This window comes from Lactuca virosa, chromosome 3 (genome assembly GCF_052849685.1).
Source record: "Lactuca virosa cultivar CGN04683 chromosome 3, Lactuca_virosa_CGN04683_v6, whole genome shotgun sequence".
Taxonomy (NCBI): domain Eukaryota; kingdom Viridiplantae; phylum Streptophyta; class Magnoliopsida; order Asterales; family Asteraceae; genus Lactuca; species Lactuca virosa.
In genome coordinates, this window is record NC_136428.1 from 104,558,583 (window position 1) to 104,582,260 (window position 23,678).

General features: G+C 37.8%; 2 protein-coding genes across 2 annotated transcripts; both read left to right on the forward strand.

The window, feature by feature from the left end:
* The first annotated feature begins 14,999 nt into the window (after positions 1 to 14,999).
* On the forward strand, positions 15,000 to 17,792 carry CW14 (CW14 protein (DUF1336)). The gene is made up of 8 exons (XM_079085282.1): positions 15,000 to 15,491; positions 15,904 to 15,987; positions 16,079 to 16,417; positions 16,500 to 16,635; positions 16,709 to 17,003; positions 17,089 to 17,283; positions 17,423 to 17,545; positions 17,627 to 17,792. The coding sequence occupies exons 1-8, from the start codon at positions 15,320 to 15,322 to the stop codon at positions 17,729 to 17,731; spliced, it is 1,449 nt and encodes a 482-aa protein (XP_078941408.1). The 5' UTR covers positions 15,000 to 15,319; the 3' UTR covers positions 17,732 to 17,792.
* Positions 17,793 to 19,965: 2,173 nt separating this feature from the next.
* Positions 19,966 to 20,496, forward strand: LOC145163898 (uncharacterized). The gene has a single exon (XM_079082645.1). It carries the CDS (start codon positions 19,966 to 19,968, stop codon positions 20,494 to 20,496), a length of 531 nt encoding a protein of 176 aa, XP_078938771.1.
* The last annotated feature ends 3,182 nt before the right edge of the window (positions 20,497 to 23,678 follow it).

Consider the following 23,678-nt stretch of genomic DNA (forward strand, 5'->3'; position numbering starts at 1 on the left):
ACTCCCTCGGGAAGGGCTAACACCGGTGCTTTGCATAATCTCTGGCGAAGAGTCTCAAATGAGGCCTGCTGCTCGGGCCCCCATACAAAAGTAACACCCTTCCGGGTCAATCCGGTAAAAGGAACAACAATCTTGGAGAAATCTCTGATAAATCTCCGATAGTAGCCGGCCAAACCCAGAAAACTCCTGATCTCGGATGGGGATCTCGGCACCTCCCATCCCATAACTGCCTCAATCTTGGCCGGGTCGACCAATATCCCATTCTGATTAACGAGATGCCCCAGGAACTGGACCTCTCGTAACCAGAAATCGCACTTGGAGAATTTGGCATAAAGCCTTTCCGACCTCAATACTCCAAGAATCTCTCTAAGATGCTCCTCGTGTTGCTCTGTGGTTCTCGAATACACCAAAATATCATCGATGAATATGATCACCGATCGATCCAACATAGGCCTGCACACCTGGTTCATGAGTTCCATGAACGTCGTCGGTGCATTGGTGAGCCCAAAAGGCATCACCACAAACTTGTAGTGCCCATAACGAGTCCTAAAGGTTGTCTTCTGAATATCCTCCTCGCAAACTCTCATCTGATGATATCCAGATCTCAAATCAATCTTGGAGAGCCAAGATGCACCCTGTAACTGATCGAATAAATCGTCGATCCTTGGAAGTGGATAACGGTTCTTGACCGTCAGCTTGTTCAATTCCCGGTAATCAATGCACATCCAGTGTGAACCATCCTTTTTCTTAACAAAAAGGATCGTAGATCCCCACGGTGAGATACTCGGTCTGATGAACCCCTTCCCCAGCAGCTCCTGGAGCTGTGAGCATAACTCCTGCATCTCTGGCGGCGCAAGGCGATAAGGTGCCTTGGCAATAGGCGCTGCACCCAGAACCAAATCAATCCGGAACTCCACCTGCCTCTCGGGAGGCACTCCCAGCAACTCCTCGGGAAAAACATCCGAAAACTCGCACACTATCGGAACCTCGGAGATAGAACTCGGTCTCCCAGAAGCAACCTGCATATCCATCACATACGCCAAAAAGCCCATACAACCCTGCTGTAGACTCTGTCTCGCTCTAGCAGCAGAGCAGAAAGCTGATCCAGATCTGGTACCCTCGCCATACACCGTAAGCACTCCCCCACTAGGGTCTCGTAAGGTCACCATCTGACGCTCGCAATTGATCACAGCTCCAAACTGACTCAACCAATCCATGCCCACTATGACACAAATATCACCTATGGCTATCGGCACCAGATCTATCGGGAACTCAACACCAAAAATCTCTGGTACACATCCTCGGAATACATCAGTAGCAAAAACCGCATGCTCGTCGGCTATAGAAACCCTCAGAGGTCGACTCAACGCCTCACGTCGGATACTGATGTAACGACTAAAGGCTAAAAATACGAAGGATCGACTTGAACCCGAGTCAAATAACACCAAAGAAGGTACAGAAATCACAAGAAAAGTACCTATATACAGCACAGTATAAGCAAAACAAAACTCAAAATAACAGGAATAAGGAAATACGTACCAGCCACGACATCAGGTGTTGCACGGACCTCCTCCGCTGTCAGCTGAAAAGCTCTCCCACGAGCCTTCGGTGCCTCGACCTTCGCAGGTCGACTATCAGTAGCTCGCAAAGCAGCAGGAGCAGAACCCTGGGCTGATCCCTGAATGAGCTGAGGGCACTCGGTCTTCCGATGGCCAGTCTGGTTGAAGTGAAAGCAAACTGCAAACCCCTTGGGGAAATCCCTCGCCAGGTGCCCCTCTTTGCCACATTTGTAGCAAATCCCTGCCCCCCACGATCCCTCGTGACCCTTGCCGCAGTTGCCACAAGTGCGGCCCTTCTGTCCCCCAACCCTCGTATCGGTGGGCTTTGCCCGCTTCGTCGTCGGCTGCGACTGCACTATTCTCCAGTCTCTCCCCTGAGACTCCCCCTCCTCCCTAGCCTGTAACTCTAGCTCAATCTCCCAACGCCTGACATTGGTCTGAAGCTCAGCAAATTTCCGGTATGATGAGTTCGCCACGAACTCTCATATATCCCTCCTCAGTATGCTCAGATATCGACCCACACGTGCCTGCTCAGTAGACACGTGCTCAGGGCAAAACAGCGCCCTCTCATAGAACATCCTCGTGAGCTCGGTCACGGTTTCTGTCTTCTGCTTGAGAGACAAAAACTGTTGGGCCAACCGTTCCCTCTCCACCTGGGGAACATACTCATCTCGGAATAGCTGTGTAAACCTCTCCCATGTCACTGCAGCATGATTTGCAGGAGTAAAGCTGGCAGTCACAAACTTCCACCAGTCCTTATCTCCCTTGCGAAGTTGGTTCAGTGCAAACCGAACTCTCAGGTGCACAGGGCATGAACACGTGTAAAAACATCCCTCAATGTCAGAGATCCATCTCATAGCAGCAATCGGATCATGTGTCCCATCAAACTCTGGTGGCTTCGTGTTGCTGAACTCCCGAAACAACAACGAGTCACCCCCATGTAGTCTCGAAGCAGCTAGAGCTGCGGTGGCTACGGCAACAGCAACCTCAGTAACAGTAGCATAGCGCTCATCGAAGGTCTCAATCAACGTCGTCTTAATAGACCCAAACATCTCCGGTATCGCCTCTCGGATAGCTGCGCCCACCTCAGCATGGATGATCCTGCAGATCTCGTCGTCACTGGTACCACTGGTGCTCCCTGGTTTGTGGCGTGTACCCACCATAATGTCTATGAAACACAACACGAAAATAATCATAGACTCATTCGAGCATACTCACACTCGATTTCCCACCCCTACATGCTCCTTAGTATCCTAAGGATTCTTACTTGGGTTGCATACAGATCTGTTGCTTTCAGTAGTACGGGCCTAATACTACCTTCCACACCAACCTGTAGTCATCCCAAGTCTTCCTCCTAGGATCCTAATTCATAATACTCTATCCCTCACGGATATCAAACTACTCTCTCAGTAGATTCCTCTATGCTCATCTAGGTATCTCTCCTAGATCACTCAACTCTCTCTAAAAGATCCCTGCTATGTCTCTCCTACACAGTCCACACAAAGCAGATAAGATCACTTAATAACATACCCTAGGCTAAGGCATCATGAATCGGGCAACTCTAGCTCTAAATTCTGAAGTACCTAGCCTATCCTCTAGCATGCATCCCTAATATCTCATAAATATCTCATAACACAAATAAGTAAGCGTATTTTGGGAAATTACGGTTCGGGCTCTGGATGATTGTACACACTGTTCCAACTCATTTTTCTCTTAAAACTCTTGCTCGTTTTTAGAAAAACCATTTCTTTAGAAAATTTCTCTCAAATCCTCAGTTTGAGTCCAGGCACACCCGAAGGTATATTCGAATCCCTTAAACCAAGGCTCTGATACCAACTTGTAACACCGTAAATTTTCAAACAATTTTTTCATTTTTAAAACACATAATTCTCATTATCACATTACCAAAAACCACAAGTGTCAAATTATCAAAACGAAAATATCATAAATCGTTTGATAAAATCCAGGATCCACAAAATATAAACTCCATCTCAAGTGTATGTACAATCAAGCCGGCGCCTTCCCGCGATCCTGAGAAGTACCTGAAACACATAACACATAACACGGTAAGCACGAAGCTTAGTGAGTTCCCCAAAATACCACACATATCTCATTAGCCTCCCATGGCTATAACTCAAATAAGACCCTCTGGTCAATGTGTCTCAGTGGGACCCTCCGGTCCCACAACTCGGGTGGACCCTCTAGTCCTAACTCAGTAAAGCTCAACATAATACACAACATAAATCACAAAGACATAATGCAGGATATCACAATACTCAATATAAGCACATAAGATCCTCCGGTCACACAAATTACCACTCAAGGTAAGTATAGTGAGAAGACTCACCTCGTAAGCAAGCAAGGAAACTGAATACCCCTCGAACAGTCTAATTCCCGCCTACATGTAATAAGCATCTTTAATTAACACTTAAAGATCACAACCCTAAATAAACTCATGATAGACCCTCTTTAACTCTTGGGATGGGTAAAAGACCATTTTACCCCTCCATGACCTCTATCCATCAAGTTTGACCAAACCCTAAAGTCAACAGAAGTCAACACTCGAGTCAACAGTCCATGTTGACCTGACTCGCCGAATGCATCTATGTGACTCGTCGAGTCCCCTTGTTTCCTCTGAGATGTCGCGAAAAACCAAGTTAACTCGTCGAGTTGTCTCGTCAACTCGCCGAGTTACCCATATCCAGACTCATCGGGAAAAACCCTAGCCGACTTGTGGAGTCAGCTCATTGATTCGGCGAGTCCATTCAGTCTGTGTTCCCATTCAGACGTTTTATGGCAGATCTACCGCTCCAAACTCTAGATCTAGTCTCCTAAGGCTCGAATGTCACGTAAAGCTTCGATCTTTACGTTCATGCATGGCATATTTTCTCCATAATGCTAATACAAGTTCCAACAAGGGTTTGGTGCTCATAGGCTTGCCTCTAGCTCCATAAAGCTTGGGTCTTTGGACTCACAAGACCTCCTACAATCCAGATCTGAGGTTTCAGCCTCAAGACATGCTCAAGGGACTAAATAACACAAGAAGGATGGGTAAAAGCCCTAGAACTCCCCAAACTAAGATCTCACAAGAAAAATGATCAAGATAGCATCTTTTTACCTCAAATAGAAGCTATCCACTGAGAACCTCTAGATCCAAACGTCCCTCCTTGCTCCAAGCCTTAATGCTTTCCTCTTCTTCTCTCAAGGTGCACCAAAATACTCAATATAGCCTCTCATTCTCACACAACAAGCTAAAACTCGATTAGGGTTCTTCACAATGCTCAAGGTTGATGAGGGAGGCGAAAATGAGGGCTTAAGGCCCTTTAAATAGGACACAAACCCGAAGATTTAGGGTTTCCTCACACAACTCCAACTCGGCAAGTCGGTTCTCTGACTCGTCGAGTTGGTCATTAAACCCAGTGGCCAACCTGCCTCTACTCAACGAGTCGGGGCACCCACTCGTCGAGTCTCTCAGTTAACTTGAAAATAAATATGTATGAATATTATACCTGGGAGTCGGGATGTTACACCAAAGAAGGCAACTTTATGACTCAAGGACCAAAGTAACACCAAAAGTGGCAACTCTAAGCTCCAGAAACACTATGAACTCATAATATCTCATCAATGGAACCAGAAAGGTTCATAAACCCAAACCAAAAGAGATCTAAGCTAAGAAACATCAAGTTCAAGACTTTATACCTTAAATGAGTGCCAAATGCTGATGGGATTCTGGATCTATAAGCCTTCAGTCCTCTAGTGAAGCTTCAATGATGACCACCTTCCTTCAAAGCACTAAAATCCACCTTACAATGACCTTCTAGGCTCAAAACACACAGTAATGGAATTAGGGTTCGAGTGTAGGGTAAGGAGGATAAGGAGTCTGGTAAAATGAGGGTCTCAAGTCCATAAGAATGCTTAAATAGTGGCCAACCCCGAAAATTAGGGTTTTCAAGTTCTGACCGTACACCCCGCGTACACTTCTGTACGCCCAGCGTACACCTTCGGAGTCTCGATCAATGCCTTCGCATGAGTACGCTAAGCGTACCACTTGTTACTCCCTGCTTACTCGCTTCACTCCTTGGACGCTAAGCGTACCTTGTTGTACGCCCCGCGTACTTCTCAACCCCTTAACCCTAAATACTCTGAAGATCATAACTCCTTTGTTATAAACCCGATTCCGACGATCCTTATATCCATATAAAGGTACCAAGACACTCAATATTTATACCAATTTATACTCACCATAAGATATCCCGAACGAACATCCGCTTCCCATAAAAACCCCGAGCTGACAAATTACCAAAATGCCCCTTTGATTCCGAAACACAAACCGAATTCCCGAACTATTCGAAATACCTTAACCACTCCAACTGAGTCCGGGACCCAACTCCTCGAGGGTCCGAAGCCTGCTAATACCCAGTCCTTTGATCACCAACTTAAAATGGGAACAATGCGGAACAGGATGTTACAGAATGTGATAATATATTCAATGAATCTACCATAATAAATGAAGATTATTTTTGCCAAACGTTATATTCTCATTGAATTTGCCATATGTAATTTTGTAGGTTTTTTTTAATAAATTTAAATACACATGTTATTTTGTGGTTTTTTTAAATTAAATTAAATTAAATTAAATTAATAGGCCATATAATACTAATATTTATATATGTAATGTATTAAGTACATTGAATGTGATAATAAATGCAAACAATCTTAGAAAAAATAAGATGAAAAACGTTCGCATAATGATTATTGTTGTATTCTCAATAGTATATGTAAATTCACACACACACACACACACACACACACACACACATATATATATATATATATATATATATATATATATATATATATATATATATATATTTGTATTTTCTAATGTAACATGTTAAAAAACTAATTATTGGACAAATATAAAAAACACATATTTTGATGTATTTTTTTGATTTATAATTCATATTTACACGATCATTATTGTAAGTTTTATATTTTAGAAAAAAATTATTAAGTTTTTATACACCACAAATATTAATTAAAAAAATATACTCTAATAAATATTTTTTGCCATATGTTATACACTAATTCATTTTGTCACATGTTATTTTGTGATTATCTTAAATTAATTTTTTCAATGTCACTTTATGATTTTTTTTTACTCAATTTTATATAGTATTTAAATGTAATAATTGTAATAAATGGATATCAATATTAATAATATATAATTTCCTTCTAAATTTAAAATTCCTAAATTGAAGCAGATACATGGTTTCAGTTTGAAAAGTACAAAGTCGTTTCTTTGGCACAACAATAAGTTACAAGATCTCATTATTTAAAAAGTATACATCAATTCTTCAGAGTTACCATATTTACTAATTATATGTAATTTCAACCAACAAATCAAAAGTCCAAAATTAGAATTGAATTATTATAGGATACATCACACATGTACTTGTATATTTGTAGATCTTTTAGCAAATAAGGCATAATTAATATTGGTACATCGTGTATATTAATTTTGCAGCCAAAAAAATAAATTCAAGGGCGGTTCGACTGTTGATCATATCAACAAGTTTGTGGATCTTTTTAATCTTAACATTTTGTCTCACTTCTGAATGATTGTGCAATGGTTCCAAACATCCGAAAATATTATAATTTGGTTCATACTAATCAATATGGATCATTAAATTTTTATTTTCACAATTAGAATCAATTTCATTTATAAGGTAGAAAAGTTAAAAATTTATGTGAAGTTGATAATGCAAATAGATCATTTCATAGTTGATTTAAATACGTAAGCATAGTTTTCACCATATGAAAATGATATGGGAAGTGAAATGACCAGTTGCAATTTCATGATTAATTGAGTGATTTAGTTTAAGTATAACAGATGCTTCAACGATTTTTTTTTATTACAATTACTTATTAATTTCTCATTTCATGATCAATAGTGTGATTTGGTGCCCAATGTGGGACTAACCCAGTTAGTAGAGGTTTTGCATCTTAGATGAAAGGTCTTGAGATTTAATCTGGGCGTTGACGAATTCTAATAACTTGGTAATACTAACTTCTAACCACTAACCACTCATTAAAAAATATGGAGTGATTTGATTGAAGTTATTGAAACTATGGTTAACGTTTCAACAATTTCTTTATATTAAAATACCTAATAATTCCTTATTTCAGTTAAATTAATGTTTAATCCTTAATTTTTAATATCTGGTTTTTTTAAATCAACCCGTATAATACATGTGTGAGTAAATTACACAAATCGTCCCTCGTGCAGGTGTCAAATGACACGTTCAGTCCCTATTTTTAAAAATTAACTCGGACCGTCCCTCGTTTGGTTAAACATTACACGCTTCATCCCTCGTTAGTTGTAAGTCTCAAATCTGCTTGTGTATCAATCAGATCAATTTGATGGTGCGGAATCCCGATCAAACGGATGCTGCCAGATCAAAATAGAAGAGAATGAGAAGAAGATGATGATGAATCTTGTATGATTTGATTAGAATGAAGATCCAAATACAAGATTCAAATACAACTTACACACACTTAAGTTCATCTAGCCTTAAACTCTCTAACATGCACTCCTCACCTTATATATATGAGACATGGGCCGTGAACAGGTTCACGGCCGTAAACACAACCGCAAACACATCTAACCGCAAACACATCTAACCACAAACACCAAGGATGTTTACGGTCCTAGACTAAAACATACAATTGCCTAGAAAAGCAAAGTATAAACCATAATTTTAGACCCAACAATCTCCCCCTTGGTTTATAGCTTTCTTTTCTAACTGACCCAACAAACTCCCCCTAAAAAGGTAGCTGGCTTTTCTTGTTAATCTTCATTGGGAGCTTGGGTGAGGAGGCTTTTCTTGTTAATCTTCAAGATGAGCTTTATGAATCTTCAATGAATGACTTCATCTTGAGCAATTGGGCTTTTCTTCAAAATTTGACATTGAACGCACGTTGGGTGAGGAGGCTTCTTGAAAAGATTCTTGAAAATTAGCGCTTTCAGCTTGAGAATCTTCAGAAGCAGGTATATAGATAGCAACAAATTGATTGAGGAGGCTTCAATGCAATCTGTCACATAATCTTCAAGTACAGCTTGACCTTGCTTCTGGGGTTGAAGGATTGAATGTTGAAAGAATAATCTTCATTTCTTGCTCCTTCGAATGAGAATTCTTCGATGATCATGGACGAAGCCTTGGCTCAGCAGATTTTCGACACAGACTCCATGAGTTTCATCCACATCTGAATTCACTTTTCAAGACAAAACAAAACTAAAAGAAAACTTAGCACACAATATTTTTGAAATTTTTATATTTTCTGGAAAAATAAAAACAGAAACAAAAATATTTTTGGATTTTTGATTTTTCTGAATGAGAAATAAAACAGAATATAACACTATTTTTGGATTTTTAATTTTCTGATTTTTGTTTGATTTTTGATTTTTCTGATTTTTTTTTTTGATTTTTGATATTTTTAATTCTCCCCCTAAATTTGTGCATAGAGGAAAACTATGAACAAATTTTAACAAAATCAAAAAGTATTTGGGATCAAAGTTGTGAGACAGTCTTAACTTGTTTATCAGTACATTCACCTTCATGAATAAATCTGGTCAATTGCCAGTATTGTGGTCCACTTAAACACGAAGGATATCGACAAACTTTTCTAAATAAACCATTTAGTTGACGACAACCACGGGTATTGTTGTCCACTTAAATTAAGCAGCGAGATCTACAGACAACCTCTAAATGGTTCAATTTTAGTTGCACTAGAACGTGTTCCCCACTTCCCGATATACCCTGGTTATCAAGAACTTCCAAAGAACTCCTTACTTTAGGTGAATAGACAATTATTAAGGAGGAAGTCAGATTTAGAAGTAGGTGCATATGTTGTGTCCTAGGTCAGATCTCTTTCAATCACGCAGAGGGGGACAACATATGTCTAACTAGGATAAAGGGATTGAGAGGTAGAATATTGCATATGCTGTGTTCCAGGTTGGATCATTTCAATCACGCAGAGGAGACAACATATGACTAACAGATAGAAAGAATTGCATAGATAAAGAGGTGCATAGAAATAGACTTGCATATGTTGCATTCCAGGTCGGATCTCTTCCAATCACGCAGAGGAAGCAACATATGACTGACATATAGAAAGCAAGAAAATAATTTCCTACAAACCTACTTTATCAGAACCCCCCAGTTGCCTTATCAGAACCAGAATTAAGGACATAAGTCCATACATCAAGGAAAAGTTGAACCACTGTTCTAGATGCGTATTAATTTAGTGTATCCCGTGGGTTCCCGTGTATATCTTACTGCTCAATCTACCCGAGCGTCGTATGGTCAGTCCAAACAATCCTATCTAAATCCACACTGTCAAATCCTTCGTGCCTACCAGCACATTGAACACAGAGTCTAGACAATTCAGATTCAGTCCTTTACATATGTTTTAGACTGCCCGTTATCACTTTATCTTGATATCACTTCCCAATAAACATATAAGAAAATAAAAGTTGTCTAAACATATAAGAAAATAAAAGTTGTCTTCAAAACGAATCAGTTTAAGATAAACTCAGGAGTATATAGAAGAAAACTCAAACCGTAAGTCACCGATTGAATTTGCATCCAGAAGGTCTGAGAACAGCACGCATAATCTCAGAACAGATCCGAATATTCTTCACATCGTTAAGCACAAACTCCATGTGTGATCCTTTCCTTTATTTCTTTCCCGCAAAGGACACATACTCTCAAACAAAGTTCTGAATGTTGTACAGTTGAGAGATGTCTCTTATCATGTGCCTGGAACAGCCACTATCAACAAACCGAAGTCTGATGATATGCCTCCATAGCTGCTCTGACACAGAGCGGGATCAGTTGGTCTTTGGAACCCAGTCCATTTTGAAAATGGGTTGACCTTTGTCATCTTTGCAAGGTACTCTCTCCCATGACATATCATGCTTATCACAAACAGAAGATGTAGAAATATTAGAATCATTAGAATATTTGGGAGATTGAACCTTTGGTACCCATCTGTAGTTGGGTTTAACCCATTTCTTTTTCGAGCGGATGGGTGCCTCGGCACTTGATTTTGAACTTGAAGTCGGCTGCCGAGATGACTTTGACCTAACCGGTCTTGGCTTCACAGAAGCATCTCTTGAACTTGACTTCTGGGCCGGCATTCCCTTCTTGCCCTTGGGAGTTGATTTCTTGGCCTTGGGAGTTGAACTCTTGCCCTTGGGAGTTAAACTCTTGCCCTTGTTGGCATTCCAGTCACCATTTCGCGATTTTGACCTTGAAGGGCTTCTTTTGGAAAATCTCCCTCTTGGCGCATTCTGCCACCCTTGTGCATAGTAGGGAACGTATGCGCGATTTGGACAATTTCGGGCAATATGTCCAGGTGTTCCATAGTCAAAACATGTCTTTTTCTTCACCGGGAAGTTGTTTCTTCCTGCCCTGGTGGCGTATCCATGCATTGTCTCTTATTGTTCCCACAAGCACACTTGCAACAGGCACTCTGATTTGCTTGTTTTGGTGGCCTGTATTTACCAACAACAGGTTTGTTAGAAGTAACTGAGTTAGAAGCAACAGATTCAGAGTTCAAGGAGTCATTTGTTTGTTCAATAGTGTTCTCCTTGTTCTCATCTTCCACTACTTTACCTGCACAAGGAGTAAAAGCATTAAAATCGTTCAGCTCAAAACTTTCTGGCACAACCACGACAGAATTATCAAAGATATCATCAAATATATCGAAAAATTTTGAGTCATCAGACTTTGACACAGAATCAGCACAAGACAAAGCATTAGTTATAGAGTTAGAAACAAGAGTAGCATCGTTTGAAACAAAAACATCAGATTCTGAAACAATTATATTGTCAGACACACTCTCTTCAGCTTTTTGCTTGTAATGACTTAATGGTTGATCTGCATAGGAAGTAGAAATATTAGTATTCTCAACCTTAGGACCACTTGCCGGCATAAATACAGCAGGTTTGCCATATTTGAGATGTGCCTCTCTGTCCATTTCTTCTTTGGTCAAAGGGTTATACTGATAGGTGTGATTAAAAGGAGGAGACACTTTATCATACCCTAGACCCTTTTGCTGGTTATCTTTGAATTTTAAACTATGTTATATCATGGACGCAAATACTTCACTTGACACATCAAATTTTCTGAAATTAAAATCTGAATTTTCAAACTTATTTTTCAATGTGTCAAGTTCAGCAGTTAACTCAGCAAGTTGTTCTGTCACATATCTATAGTTAGCACATTTATTGTTGTACTCTTCCTGAAGTTTTCTAAAATCTTTGGTTTTTGCTTCTAATTGTGCTTTCAGAGGTTTCTGTCCTTTCCTAAGTTGATATCCTTCGTATTTTAGGTCCTCATTTTCCCTTTTTAGCAAATCAATTTGTTCGCGAAGAAATTTAATCGTAGCTTCACAAGATGGAGTACATGAAACTTCATTTACCGGAATGGATGTGGAACTAATTGTTTACCAAAAATGCCCTTTGACTTAAAAATTCAAAAGTCAACCTTAAAAATCAAATTTAAAAAGTCAAACTTAAAAATCAAGCTTAAAAGTCAAACCGAGAAACTAAATTTGAAAATTTAAAAGTTAAACGAAAAAGTCAAATTTTAGAGTCAAATGTCAAACTTGAAAGTCAAAGTCAAAATTTTAAGTAAAAAGTCAAAATTAAAAGTCAAAAAAATAAAAACTAAATTTTTTGGGTTGAAAATGGAATTTAAAAATAAAAGAAAATTGATTTTTGGGCTGAAAATGTTAAAAATGCGAAGGTAAGGGCGAAACAGCGAAGCTTTATGAATTAAAAAGGGAAGGAAACGAACATCTAGCAAGCTAGATGAGTTGGTAAGGCGGAGGGAAGGAGTAGTCAAGACACCCGGGTTCGATTCCTGGCACCCTCAAAAATGTTTCCTATTTTTGCTGATGCGCGTGCGAGGAAACCGAGACGCTCCACCGCAAACTCGCCTGACCGCACACGTGCGAGGCTGCTGAGCCGTACACCGAGGGCCGCAAACTGTTCTCGGTCGTAAACTCCCTTCGGGCCGAGAACCCTTCAAAGGCCGTAAACCCTGCTTCAGATGCGAAGAAAAACGACGTTTTTCACCCTTTTTGCTCCAAAACTTGTTTTTATGAAAAACGCGAAGAACAAACCCACCTTATTTTGCCAAGATCTATCCAAAAACGCAAAAAATCCTTCAAAAATAAGATCAAATACGCTCCATATCTGACAAAATTGGTTGATACAACCAAGCTCTGATACCACTTGTAAGTCCCAAATCTGCTTGAGTATCAATCAGATCCGTTTGATGGTGCGGAATCCCAATCAAACGGATGATGCCAGATCAAAATAGAAGAGAAGAAGAAGAAGAAGATGATGAATCTTGTATTATTTGATTAGAATGAAGATCCAAATACAAGATTCACATACAACTTACACACACTTAAGCTCCTCTAGCCTTAAACTCTCTAACATGCACTCCTCGCCTTATATATATGAGACATGGGCCGTGAACAGGTTCACGGCCGTAAACACAACCGCAAACACATCTAACCGCAAACACCAAGGATGTTTACGGTCCTAGACTAAAAAAATACAATTGCCTAGAAAAGCAAAGTATAAACCATAATTTTAGACCTAACATTAGTTTAAGTTTGCACGGTTCATCCTTTGTATGACATAAAATGACTATATTGTCCTTATTGTTTTATTTGTAATTTACTTATAAATTATATGTATATATTAAAAACGAGAAAAGGTAAAATAAATTCCAACCTACCTCGTTAACATCTAATTCTATACCTCCCTCTCCACTTTCTTCTCTAAACCTTATAGCAGAAAACCCTAAATCACGAAGTAGATTCTGCCGGAAAAGAGATTGGTCGGAAAAGAGGGGGACAACGACAGTATAGTCGGAGAAGAAGAGGGAGGGGGACTACGGTGGTATGTTCAGTGAAGAAGAAGAAGAAGAAGAAGAAGAAGGAGATGAAGGGTGACAGTGACTTCTGGTATGAGAAGAACATTGTCTTCCCAACTAGCTGCATATCACACCAACGAAACAGACCCCAACCATAACTCTCCTCTCTAAAACATTGACACTGACCCCAACCATAAAGTCCGCCGAACACCACACACCACACATCACAAACCATCGCCACCTCCCAAACTCCCTCTTTTATCCACCACTGTCTATCTCCCAATTTTACCATCTGAACTTGCCATAGGATCTAGCTTTCCAAACAATTTCAGGGATTTTTTCATGGAAGTGGTGGACAATGGGTTGAAGAGTTTCTGTCCGGCCACAATGTTCTTCTAATCCTCTTTTCTCTCTTATTTGTTTGACCGATTTGTAGATCTAGGGTATGGATTCGGTCCATATACACTTATTTGCAGATCTCTTTCAGATATAGTGTTGGATTTAGGTTTGATTTTAGGGTTTAATTTCAAGTTTTTATTTTATTTTGGAGGTGAATGGTGGTGTTTGTCGGATGTGGTTGGTCAGAGGTGGCTGGTGGTCGAAGGTGCTGGTGGTCGGAGGTGGCTGGTGGCCGGAGGTGACTAGTGGCCGGAGATGGTTGGAACCAAATTAAGGGGAAATTTCATTTTCTATAAAATATAATTAACAAAAATAAAAGATAAATTACAAACAAATGAAAAATAAATGAAAAAGAAAAAGAAAAGAGCAAGGTAGTCATTTTATGTTGCGAGGGACGTAACGTGCAATTTTTAACGATGTGAGGGATGGTCCGAGTTAATTTTTGAAAATAATGACTGAACGTGCCTTTTGGCACCTGCACGATGAACGATTCCTGTAATTACTCTACATGTGTTTTTAACGAAAATATACAAAACATTGTGAATGCTTCATTAATTTCTTCCTACATCTAATCAAAATGCAAAGTCTTAAGATTATCGAAAAACATGAGTTTAAGTGTTCAAACATCTGATATTAAAGAAACAATATTTGTAAACTAATTATTAGATATAAGAGAAAGATAGATGATGATTTAAATGATAACGATAATATTTCAGATAATCTTCTAATTACTGGTTTTTTTTTCCTTTTGTAGTTTTGTTTCATTAATATAGATATATCTATTTATTTTGAAAAATTATTTTAGAAAATACTTATTTACAGACTACAGCTGCTATGTATATAAATATTTAAATAATAAAATATCAAAAACAATTATTTTAAATAACTCAAAATATAAAAGTAATTTTAGAAATACGTGATGAGAACAGTTTTTGTACAACATAAAGAGAGAGAGGAGACACACGTTTACATTTCCCAGGAAATTAAGTGCAGTGGTCGACGTGGCAGTCCTATTGTACAATATGGTGGGTCCCAATTCATCTACGTTTTTGGGGTTCTGAAAACAATACGTAGATCCCCCCCTCCCCTTCTTTTCTTCAACAATCCGTCACTCAATATCAAAGCCAAGCGGCTTATTTGACTTTCTTCTTGTTTCTTCCAGCTCTGAATTTCAAGATTATCTCACCAAATCTTTATCTCTTTCTCTCAAACACACGCATTAACTTCTACATATAATTTATGTTCTAATAGAAACAGAAAGTTCTTGAAAGAAAAACAAGAATTGAAGCGGTTGTTGGAGGAGAGCATATCTATCGTCACACGTTTCTTCTTCTGTTTCTTTCGATTGAAATGTTGTGTCGAATAATTTGATCATAGAGTGAGAAAGAGGAAACCGGTACTGAGATGGGAGCTTGCTTGTCGACGCCGGAGAGTTGCGTCGGAGGTAGAATAACATCGTCCAAGAGGAAATTTAGGAAGCGAAAGAAAGGCTTGAAACGACGTGTTTCCACTCGTTTATCCGATCAATCAAAGTCCCTTCCGTCCGATAAGTCCTTCGTTAATCCCACTTTCCGCGGTTCTCTCTCTCTCTCTCTCTCTGTGTGTGTGTGTGTGTGTGTGTAATAATTGAGAAGATTGATCTACAACTTTTTTAAATTATCTGTGTTTCTGTTGCAATTCGATGATTACTTGACTAATTTCTGTCATGGAAGTAATTTCATTGTTAAAATTGATGAAAAACTTGAGTTAATGTGTTAGGATTTCCTTGTTTTCGTTGGGGTTTCTTTTAGTTCTCTATCCCTTTCTGGCACAACTTTCCAGTGGTGTTGTTCTTGAATATTCACTTCTTACTAATTTTAGAGATACTCTATCCGCTTCCACAAAGGGCTACATTTTTATAATCTTCGTTGTCATAACTAGTACATTTCAAATGATATTTGCAACCTTATGTTATTAGCTCACCCAAATCTACATTTTTTCATTAACAGGGAGCACTGATGAATCTTGGTATGATTCCGCCGCAGTTCTTGAATCCGACTGCAGTGAAGACGATTTCCAAAGTGTTCTTGATGGTAGGCTTTCATCTATTATACTCAATACCCATTTCAACATGCAACCTTATATCTTTCATCTCATGAATCTGTATATAAATCAAATTACCAGATGTGAGTTCTCTTAATGGGTCGGAAGGCGCCTCTAGGGCAAGCATTTCTTCAGTTCATCCAGAAGAAATGAACCCAAGATCAAGATCCGAAGGTCCTAACGAAATCAAACCTGTATACCTCGATGAAATATCTTCTTCTGTTGATGAAACTTCTGGAAGGGAAGATGGTCTGTTGGACTGTGGAGTAATCCCCAGCAACTGTCTCCCTTGTCTTGCTGCAACTGTCCCTTCTATTGAAAAAAGAAGATCTTTAAGCTCAAGCCCACCAAGTGTTCGTAAAAAGTCCACACACAAACTTTCATTTAAATGGAAAGATGGACACCCTAACGCCAATATCTGTATGTATTTTTTATCCAACTCTATGGAAACATACACAAAAAACATCGAAATGTGACATGTTTTTGAGCTTCTTTCTTGTAGTTTCTTCAAAGATACATCTACAAAGACCTAAAGCAGGTTCACAAGTACCCTTTTGTCCATTAGACAAGAAAGTGCTCGATTCATGGTCAAATGTCGAACCCAAGACTTTTAGAGTACGAGGAGAGAATTATTTGAGGTAACTATTTACTTTACATAAACATATAGTTGTGTTTTATTTATAATTACACAAATTTATTGAATGTTTACAGAGATAAAAAGAAGGAACACGCTCCTAATTATGCAGCATATTACCCATTTGGTGTTGATGTATTCTTATCACAAACAAAAATCGATCACATAGCTCGATTTGTAGAGCTCCCTGTTCTAGAATCTTCTTCAGGAGACCTTCCTTCTATTCTTGTTGTAAATGTACAAGTACCATTATACCCTTGTGCTTTTTTCCAAGGAGAAATCGATGGTGAAGGAATGAATGTTGTTTTATACTTTAAACTTTCTGAAACTTATTCAAAAGAACTTTCATCTCAGTTTCAAGATAACATGAGAGTAAGAACTCATAATCAACTTTCAATTTTCATCCCATAAACAAAAAAGAATATGATTATTATTTATAAATTTATTTTTGAAACAGAGGATTCTTGATGATGAAATTGAAAAAGTGAAAGGGTTTCCTGTTGATACACTTGTGCCATTTCGTGAAAGGTTGAAAATATTGGGGCGAGTTGTAAATGTTGATGAACTTCAGTTGAGTGCACCCGAAAGAAAGCTTATGCATGCTTATAATGAAAAACCCGTGCTTTCTCGTCCTCAACATGAATTTTACCAAGTGAGTTTTACTGTTTTACAGTGTTACACGAAAAGAGAATGAAATGAATCATTACTGTGAAAAGTAAAAAAAAAAAAAAAAAAAAAAAAAAAAAGTACTTTTTTGTTTTAATATATATTGTTGGTGGGATTTTTTGCAGGGAGAAAATTACTTTGAGATAGATTTGGATATGCATAGATTTAGTTATATTTCAAGGAAAGGGTTTGAGGCATTTCAAGATAGATTAAAGAATTGCATTTTGGATGTTGGTCTCACAATCCAGGCATGTTTATTTATTTATTTATTTGTGTTTTTATTTTAAAGGAAAATAGTTGGTGAGAAATTGTGTTTTATTGTGAAACAGGGAAACAAAGCGGAGGAATTACCGGAGCAAATTTTATGTTGTGTGAGGTTAAATGGTATTGATAGAATGAGATACCATATGTTGGGGTTAAATCAGGAATTATGAGAAATAGTGTAAGGTTACAACTCAATACTTGGTGATTAATTTAATTTAATCTTGTTTTTTTCGTTTGGTTTTATGGTGAGTTGTTGATTTTTTTAATTAGTTTTAATAAGATCGTCAAATATCTAAATGGTGAAGTCATGAAGTTCAGTTCATACAAATTTTTTTTAAAAAAAAGTATATATAATAGTGAATCGAATGTAATTGATTTGTTAAAATAAGAATAAAAGGGTAGTTAGGAAACTGTCATTTCAAAAAGTGGTCCACCAATAATGGACTTCCATGTTATTTTATTTTTCTTCTTCTTCTTTATATATATATATATATATATATATATATATATATATATATATATATATATATATATATATATATATAGATGGAGTAATGGTTAAAAAAAATAAAAAAAAAATTACACGAATCTTATAACGGTCAAAGGAAATTGCAGCAACCAATCAGAGGACGCGGTCTTCTATGGCCGCACTGCGGTCTTGGCCGCACGAAACCGTGCCCTGGGGGCGGTGTTCGCGGTCCACGTGGCAGCACCGCGGTTCCAAACCGCATCCCACACCGAGCAGCCTTAGTACACATGAACATATAATAGAGAACACTTGAACTTTTGCGGTCAATATCAATTTTATATATCAAATATGATGTTATGTTATTAAATAAAAATTTGATATGAAATTTTATGTGTGCAATTTTGGTTCCTTAAGTTTAAGTTTATAAGTTTTTTAGTTTATTTTAAATGGTTTAAATTTGAGTTTATATAATTTTAGTTAATTTAATTGTGTGGTTAGCTTTTAAATCTAACAAGTGTTTCAAATTTATTTACAAGTTTAAATACTTTATAATAATTTAAAGTTATTGGTAAAAAGCATAAGATAGAGCTATTATAACAAAGATGATGTAAGATAAATTAGTTAAGACAGATGATTTATTTGTTATATTTGTTTCATAGTATAATTTATAAAGTTATTGTCAAGAAAACACTTCAAGATAAATTTATATAAAATCAATAAATGTAAAAGATGTTTTTGTAAAAGTAAATAACTTACAAAAAAAGAATATATTTTTTTATTATAAAATAATGTAATAGATAAAAAAAAATGATCGACTCTTTATACCATTTTGCACTACCACGTATTTTTCTTGATAGTAGAATGCTTAAATTCTCTTTTGTGCAATCATTTTTTTTTCATATTTAGTCAAAAAATAAACACAAAAATAATATTAATATATGACCAGCTATCGGGCTCATTATTTTCTTGCAAGTTGTAAAGGCAAATTTTTATGTGATATAAGACTTCGTTTTCTATATTTTAAAGATGGTTTGCAAGGCCACATACACAAATGTGGGACATAGTTTAATTAAAAAATACTTATATCTTTTTATTTATTACTTTGATAATACATTATGTAGATATATTCATATAAATTATTTGTTATATTAATTTAATACTATTCAAATATATTTATATATTAACAAAAAATGAATTTACTTATGAACCAATTTAATAGAATTACAATAATTTAAATTTAACATACCATAGACCATAGACCATAGACATTAGTAATAAATAGAAACATAAAACATAAATGCATCTACTTTTAATACATAGTCATGATAATAACAAAAAGAAAAATAAATAAGTCCAACCTCACGGTTCGATGCTTGTACCACAACAGTCGATCGTGTTTCTAATAATGTTGAATTGGATGTCACCGTAACAATTGGGGAGCTCATTGGCTTTGAAGTAAATGCTACGAACCCTGTGCTGGCTGATATCCTTGGCGAAAAAGGTGAGAATACTGTGGTGCAATGAATTTCCTATCACTAAATATATGTGGGATTGGGGAAGAACATAAGGCGAAGTGGATTAGGAAACTAAAGGCGAAACATAGGATTTATTTTGTTGCAATCCAGGAAACACAGATGATGGATGTTGAGCGTATTGACGTATCAGCATGTTGGGGTTCTAATGATTTTGGGGTAGATCACACCAATTCATTGGGTCGTTCTGGAGGATTACTAAACATTTGGGATAGCCGATTATTCACCTCACTAGAAGTCATTACGTCGAAACATTACTTGATAAATATAGGGCAATGGTTTGGTGTCCAATCTCCAATCATTTTCGCAAACATTCTATGGGCCACAAACAATCACTGATAAAAAAATTCTCTGGGATGACCTGCTAAACATTAAAAGGGAGAAGGACGGAATCTGGGTAATGATGGGAGACTTCAGTGCAGTTAAATGGCCCAAAGAAAGATTCAACTCCTTGTTTTGCTCACGATCAGCTAAAGACTTCAACTACTTCATTCATGAAGCAGGTTTGGTTGATATAAAAATGGGAGGAAACAGGTTCACTTGCTTCCGTAATAGAGACTTGAAACTAAGTAAATTAGATAGATTCCTTGTCTGCCCTAGTTTCATTGGTCTTATTCCATCCGCCACAGTCACTGCATTACCAATGAAACTCTCAGACCACTGTCCCATTCTACTTTCATCCACTTGGAATGATTTTGGTCCTCCACCATTTAAACTTTTCAATTCGTGGATGCTAAAAGACGGCTTTAAGCATGTTTTCATAAAGGCCTGGAATAGTTTCAAAGGCTTTGGTAACCCAGATCAACACTTAGCTGCAAAACTCAAACATGTTAAAGATGAATTAAAAAGATGGAGAGCAATGAATTACCAGAAAGAAGAGGAAGACATCAGGAAAATTCAAAAGATGGTGAATGATCTAAGATCTGGAAGCTGAATCCATACCTCTCACTAAGGCAGAATTAAAAACAAGAAGAGACAAAGAGATCGCAAAAATGGAAAAGTTAGCGGTAATCGATGCTAAACAAAAATCAAGAATTAAATTGGCAATAGATGGAGATGAGAACACCAGATTCTTTCATGGTTATGCCAATAATAGTAACCGCAAGAATCGAATTAATGGTCTCATGATTAACGACGATTGGTGTACGGATCCATCCAAAATAAAAGCGGAGACTCTACGCTTTTTTCAAGACAAGTTCATCGAACATTGGTCCCAAAGACCAACATTCAAAAGCCCCCTGTTCAAAAAACTACAAGAATCAGACACACATGCTCTTGAAGCCCCTTTCACACTTGAAGAAATAAAAATAGCGGTTTGGGCCCGTGGCAATGAAAAATCATCGGGTCCGGATGGGTTTACATTCAAGTTTATCAAGAAATATTGGGACATTCTATTTGGATATATTGCAGCGGTGATCAAACATTTTGAACGACACGGGCGGCTTGACAAGTCATGTACCTCATCTTTTGTTTCCTTAATCCCCAAGTTAAAGTTCCAATCAAACTAACCGATTACCGTCCAATCAGCCTCATTGGGTGCATTTACAAGATCATAGCTAAAATACTTGCATTAAGGATCAAGAAAGTAATGGGTCGATGCATTAATGAAGTGCAATCTGCTTACGCGGAGGGCAGAAATATATTGGATGGGCCGCTTGTGGTTAATGAGTTATTCTCGTGGGCAAAGAAAACCAAAAAGAAGATTTTACTCTTCAAGGTTGATTTTGACAAGGCATTTGACTCAATTAATTGGGATTTTCTGGACAACAATCTTTTGTAAATGGGCTTTGGGGGTAAATGGAGAATATGGATGAAGGGTTGCTTACACTCATCACATGCCTCAGTCCTAATCAACAGAAACCCTACAGATGAATTCACGACCTCTAAAGGTGTCCGACAGGGAGATCCCCTATCCCCCTTCCTTTTTATAGTTGTCATGGAAGGCCTGAGTGTTGCGATGCAGGCTGCTTGCGACAAGGGGGTTTTCCAAGGACTGTAGTTACTAAACAGTGACCCACTAATCTCGCACGTCCTCTATGCTGATGATGCATTATTTGTTGGTGATTGGTCAAAACAAAACATCAAAAACTTTCCATGTATCCTCTGATGCTTCCACGTGGCCTCATGTCTCAAAGTCAACTTCAATAAATCAAGAGTCTTTGGTGTCGGGGCTGATACAAATGAAGTCTCTTGGTGGTCCCGACCCCTTGGTTGTGAACCCTCTATTTTACCCTTCAATTATCTTGGTATTCCTGTGGGTTCTAACATGAGACTCATGAAACACTGGATACCAACAATTGAACACTTCCAAAGCAAATTATCATCATGGAAGTCGAAACCGCTATCCTTTGGCGGTCGTTTGACACTTGTCAAGGCGGTGTTAGGGAACCTACCAAATTACTACTTGTCTTTTTTTACTGCTCCTATGGGTGTCTTGAACGAGCTAGAAAGAATCAGACGTCAATTTCTTTGGGGAGGTTCGGAGGACAAAAAGATGATACATTTGGTTTCCTGGGACAAAGTCACAGCAGAAAAATCCAAGGGTGGGTAGGGGGTGGGATATGTCAAATCCCCAAATATCTCACTATTAGTGAAATGGTGGTGGCGTCTCCGTACAGAACCGAACACGTTATGGGCAAAAGTCATAACAAATATCCACAAACTACAAAACAAAGGTGATGAATGTTACTCCTTAAAATAGATGACTGGGGTTTGGAATAACATTGCATGTATAAAAAGTGATCTGGCCAAACGGGGCATCTCGCACGATAAAATCATCAAAAGACAACATGAGGAAAGTGAGGTCTTGTGTAAATGTGATCTTACTGGGGACAATAAATACAGGGCAAGTATCCTTCTTCATGCCTTGGAAGTAAATGGTAACACGGATGTTGGTAGGTTCAATTGGATTAAGGAGATTCCACTAAAAGTCACATGTTTTATTTGGAGGGCCAAAATGGGACGTATCCCATCTGCTATGGCACTTTCAAACCAGGGGATTGTCATATCTTCTACCACTTGTTGTTAATGTGAATCGACAGATGAAACCTCTGATCATGTCATGTACTGGTCCGGTGTTCTTTCGCAAAACTGGTAACGGATTGGATTTTCAAATGGTGCAATATCCCAACGGCTGACTTTCACACTACAAATGACGTGCTTGATCATGCTTCTAAATGGGGAAATTATCCAAAGAAAAAAAATAGATTGTTAGGAATTTGCTATGGTACATTATGGAGTATATGGAAGGCTAGAAATGGAAGACTTTTCAGTAACCAACGGGTGCAAGCTTCGAAAGTTGTGGACATAATCAAATCATCGACTTTCCTTTGGTTTAAGCATAGAGGAGGGTATGGAAATCTCAACTGGTTCGACTGGAATGTCATCCCGTTTAACTCTATATAATGCTTCTACAATGTCTCTTCAATGTAATTTTCTTTTAGTCCTTTGTACTATTTTTAATCTCCTAGCTAGGGGTGGATTTTTACCTTAATATATCTCTCTCGTTTGCCAATTCAAAAAAAAAGTAATCAATAAAACGATCAATAAAATACGAAAACACAATTGCATCATTGTTCTTTTAAGCACATATTAACTGTTGGAATCCTAAGTCGATGAGGACTTGGAGACCAAGAAAGCTAATTTATGGCAAATTTAGTTTATGGCAAGTTGGTCATAAGTTTCCTAGTCTAATACAAGTTGGTTTGTTAGGCTATATATACATGTCCATAATCGAGTTTATGATTATGAGAACAGATTGTAAAAACATTGGTTTTGAGTGATTTTCCAATTAATCAAAGAGTTATTTTGATTATTTTGTTTTGCATTCTTGTTTTATAAACTTTAATTGGTATCAGAGCTTGAGTTAAGAAGTTGTGAGATCGAGTTGTTTTCCTATTGACGAACTAGGTCAATATGTCAGACGTAGAAGATGGTGCAGGGCCTCCTCCGGTGAATGTGAAGGAAGTTGGATCCACCATAGTTGTCTGTCCCATGCTATCATCAACCAACTATACCATTTGGGCTCTACGAATGAAGGTAGTTCTCAGAATCCATAAGGCCTGGACTATAATTGATCCGGGAACAGAAAAGAATGAAGAGAAAGATTACCTTGCA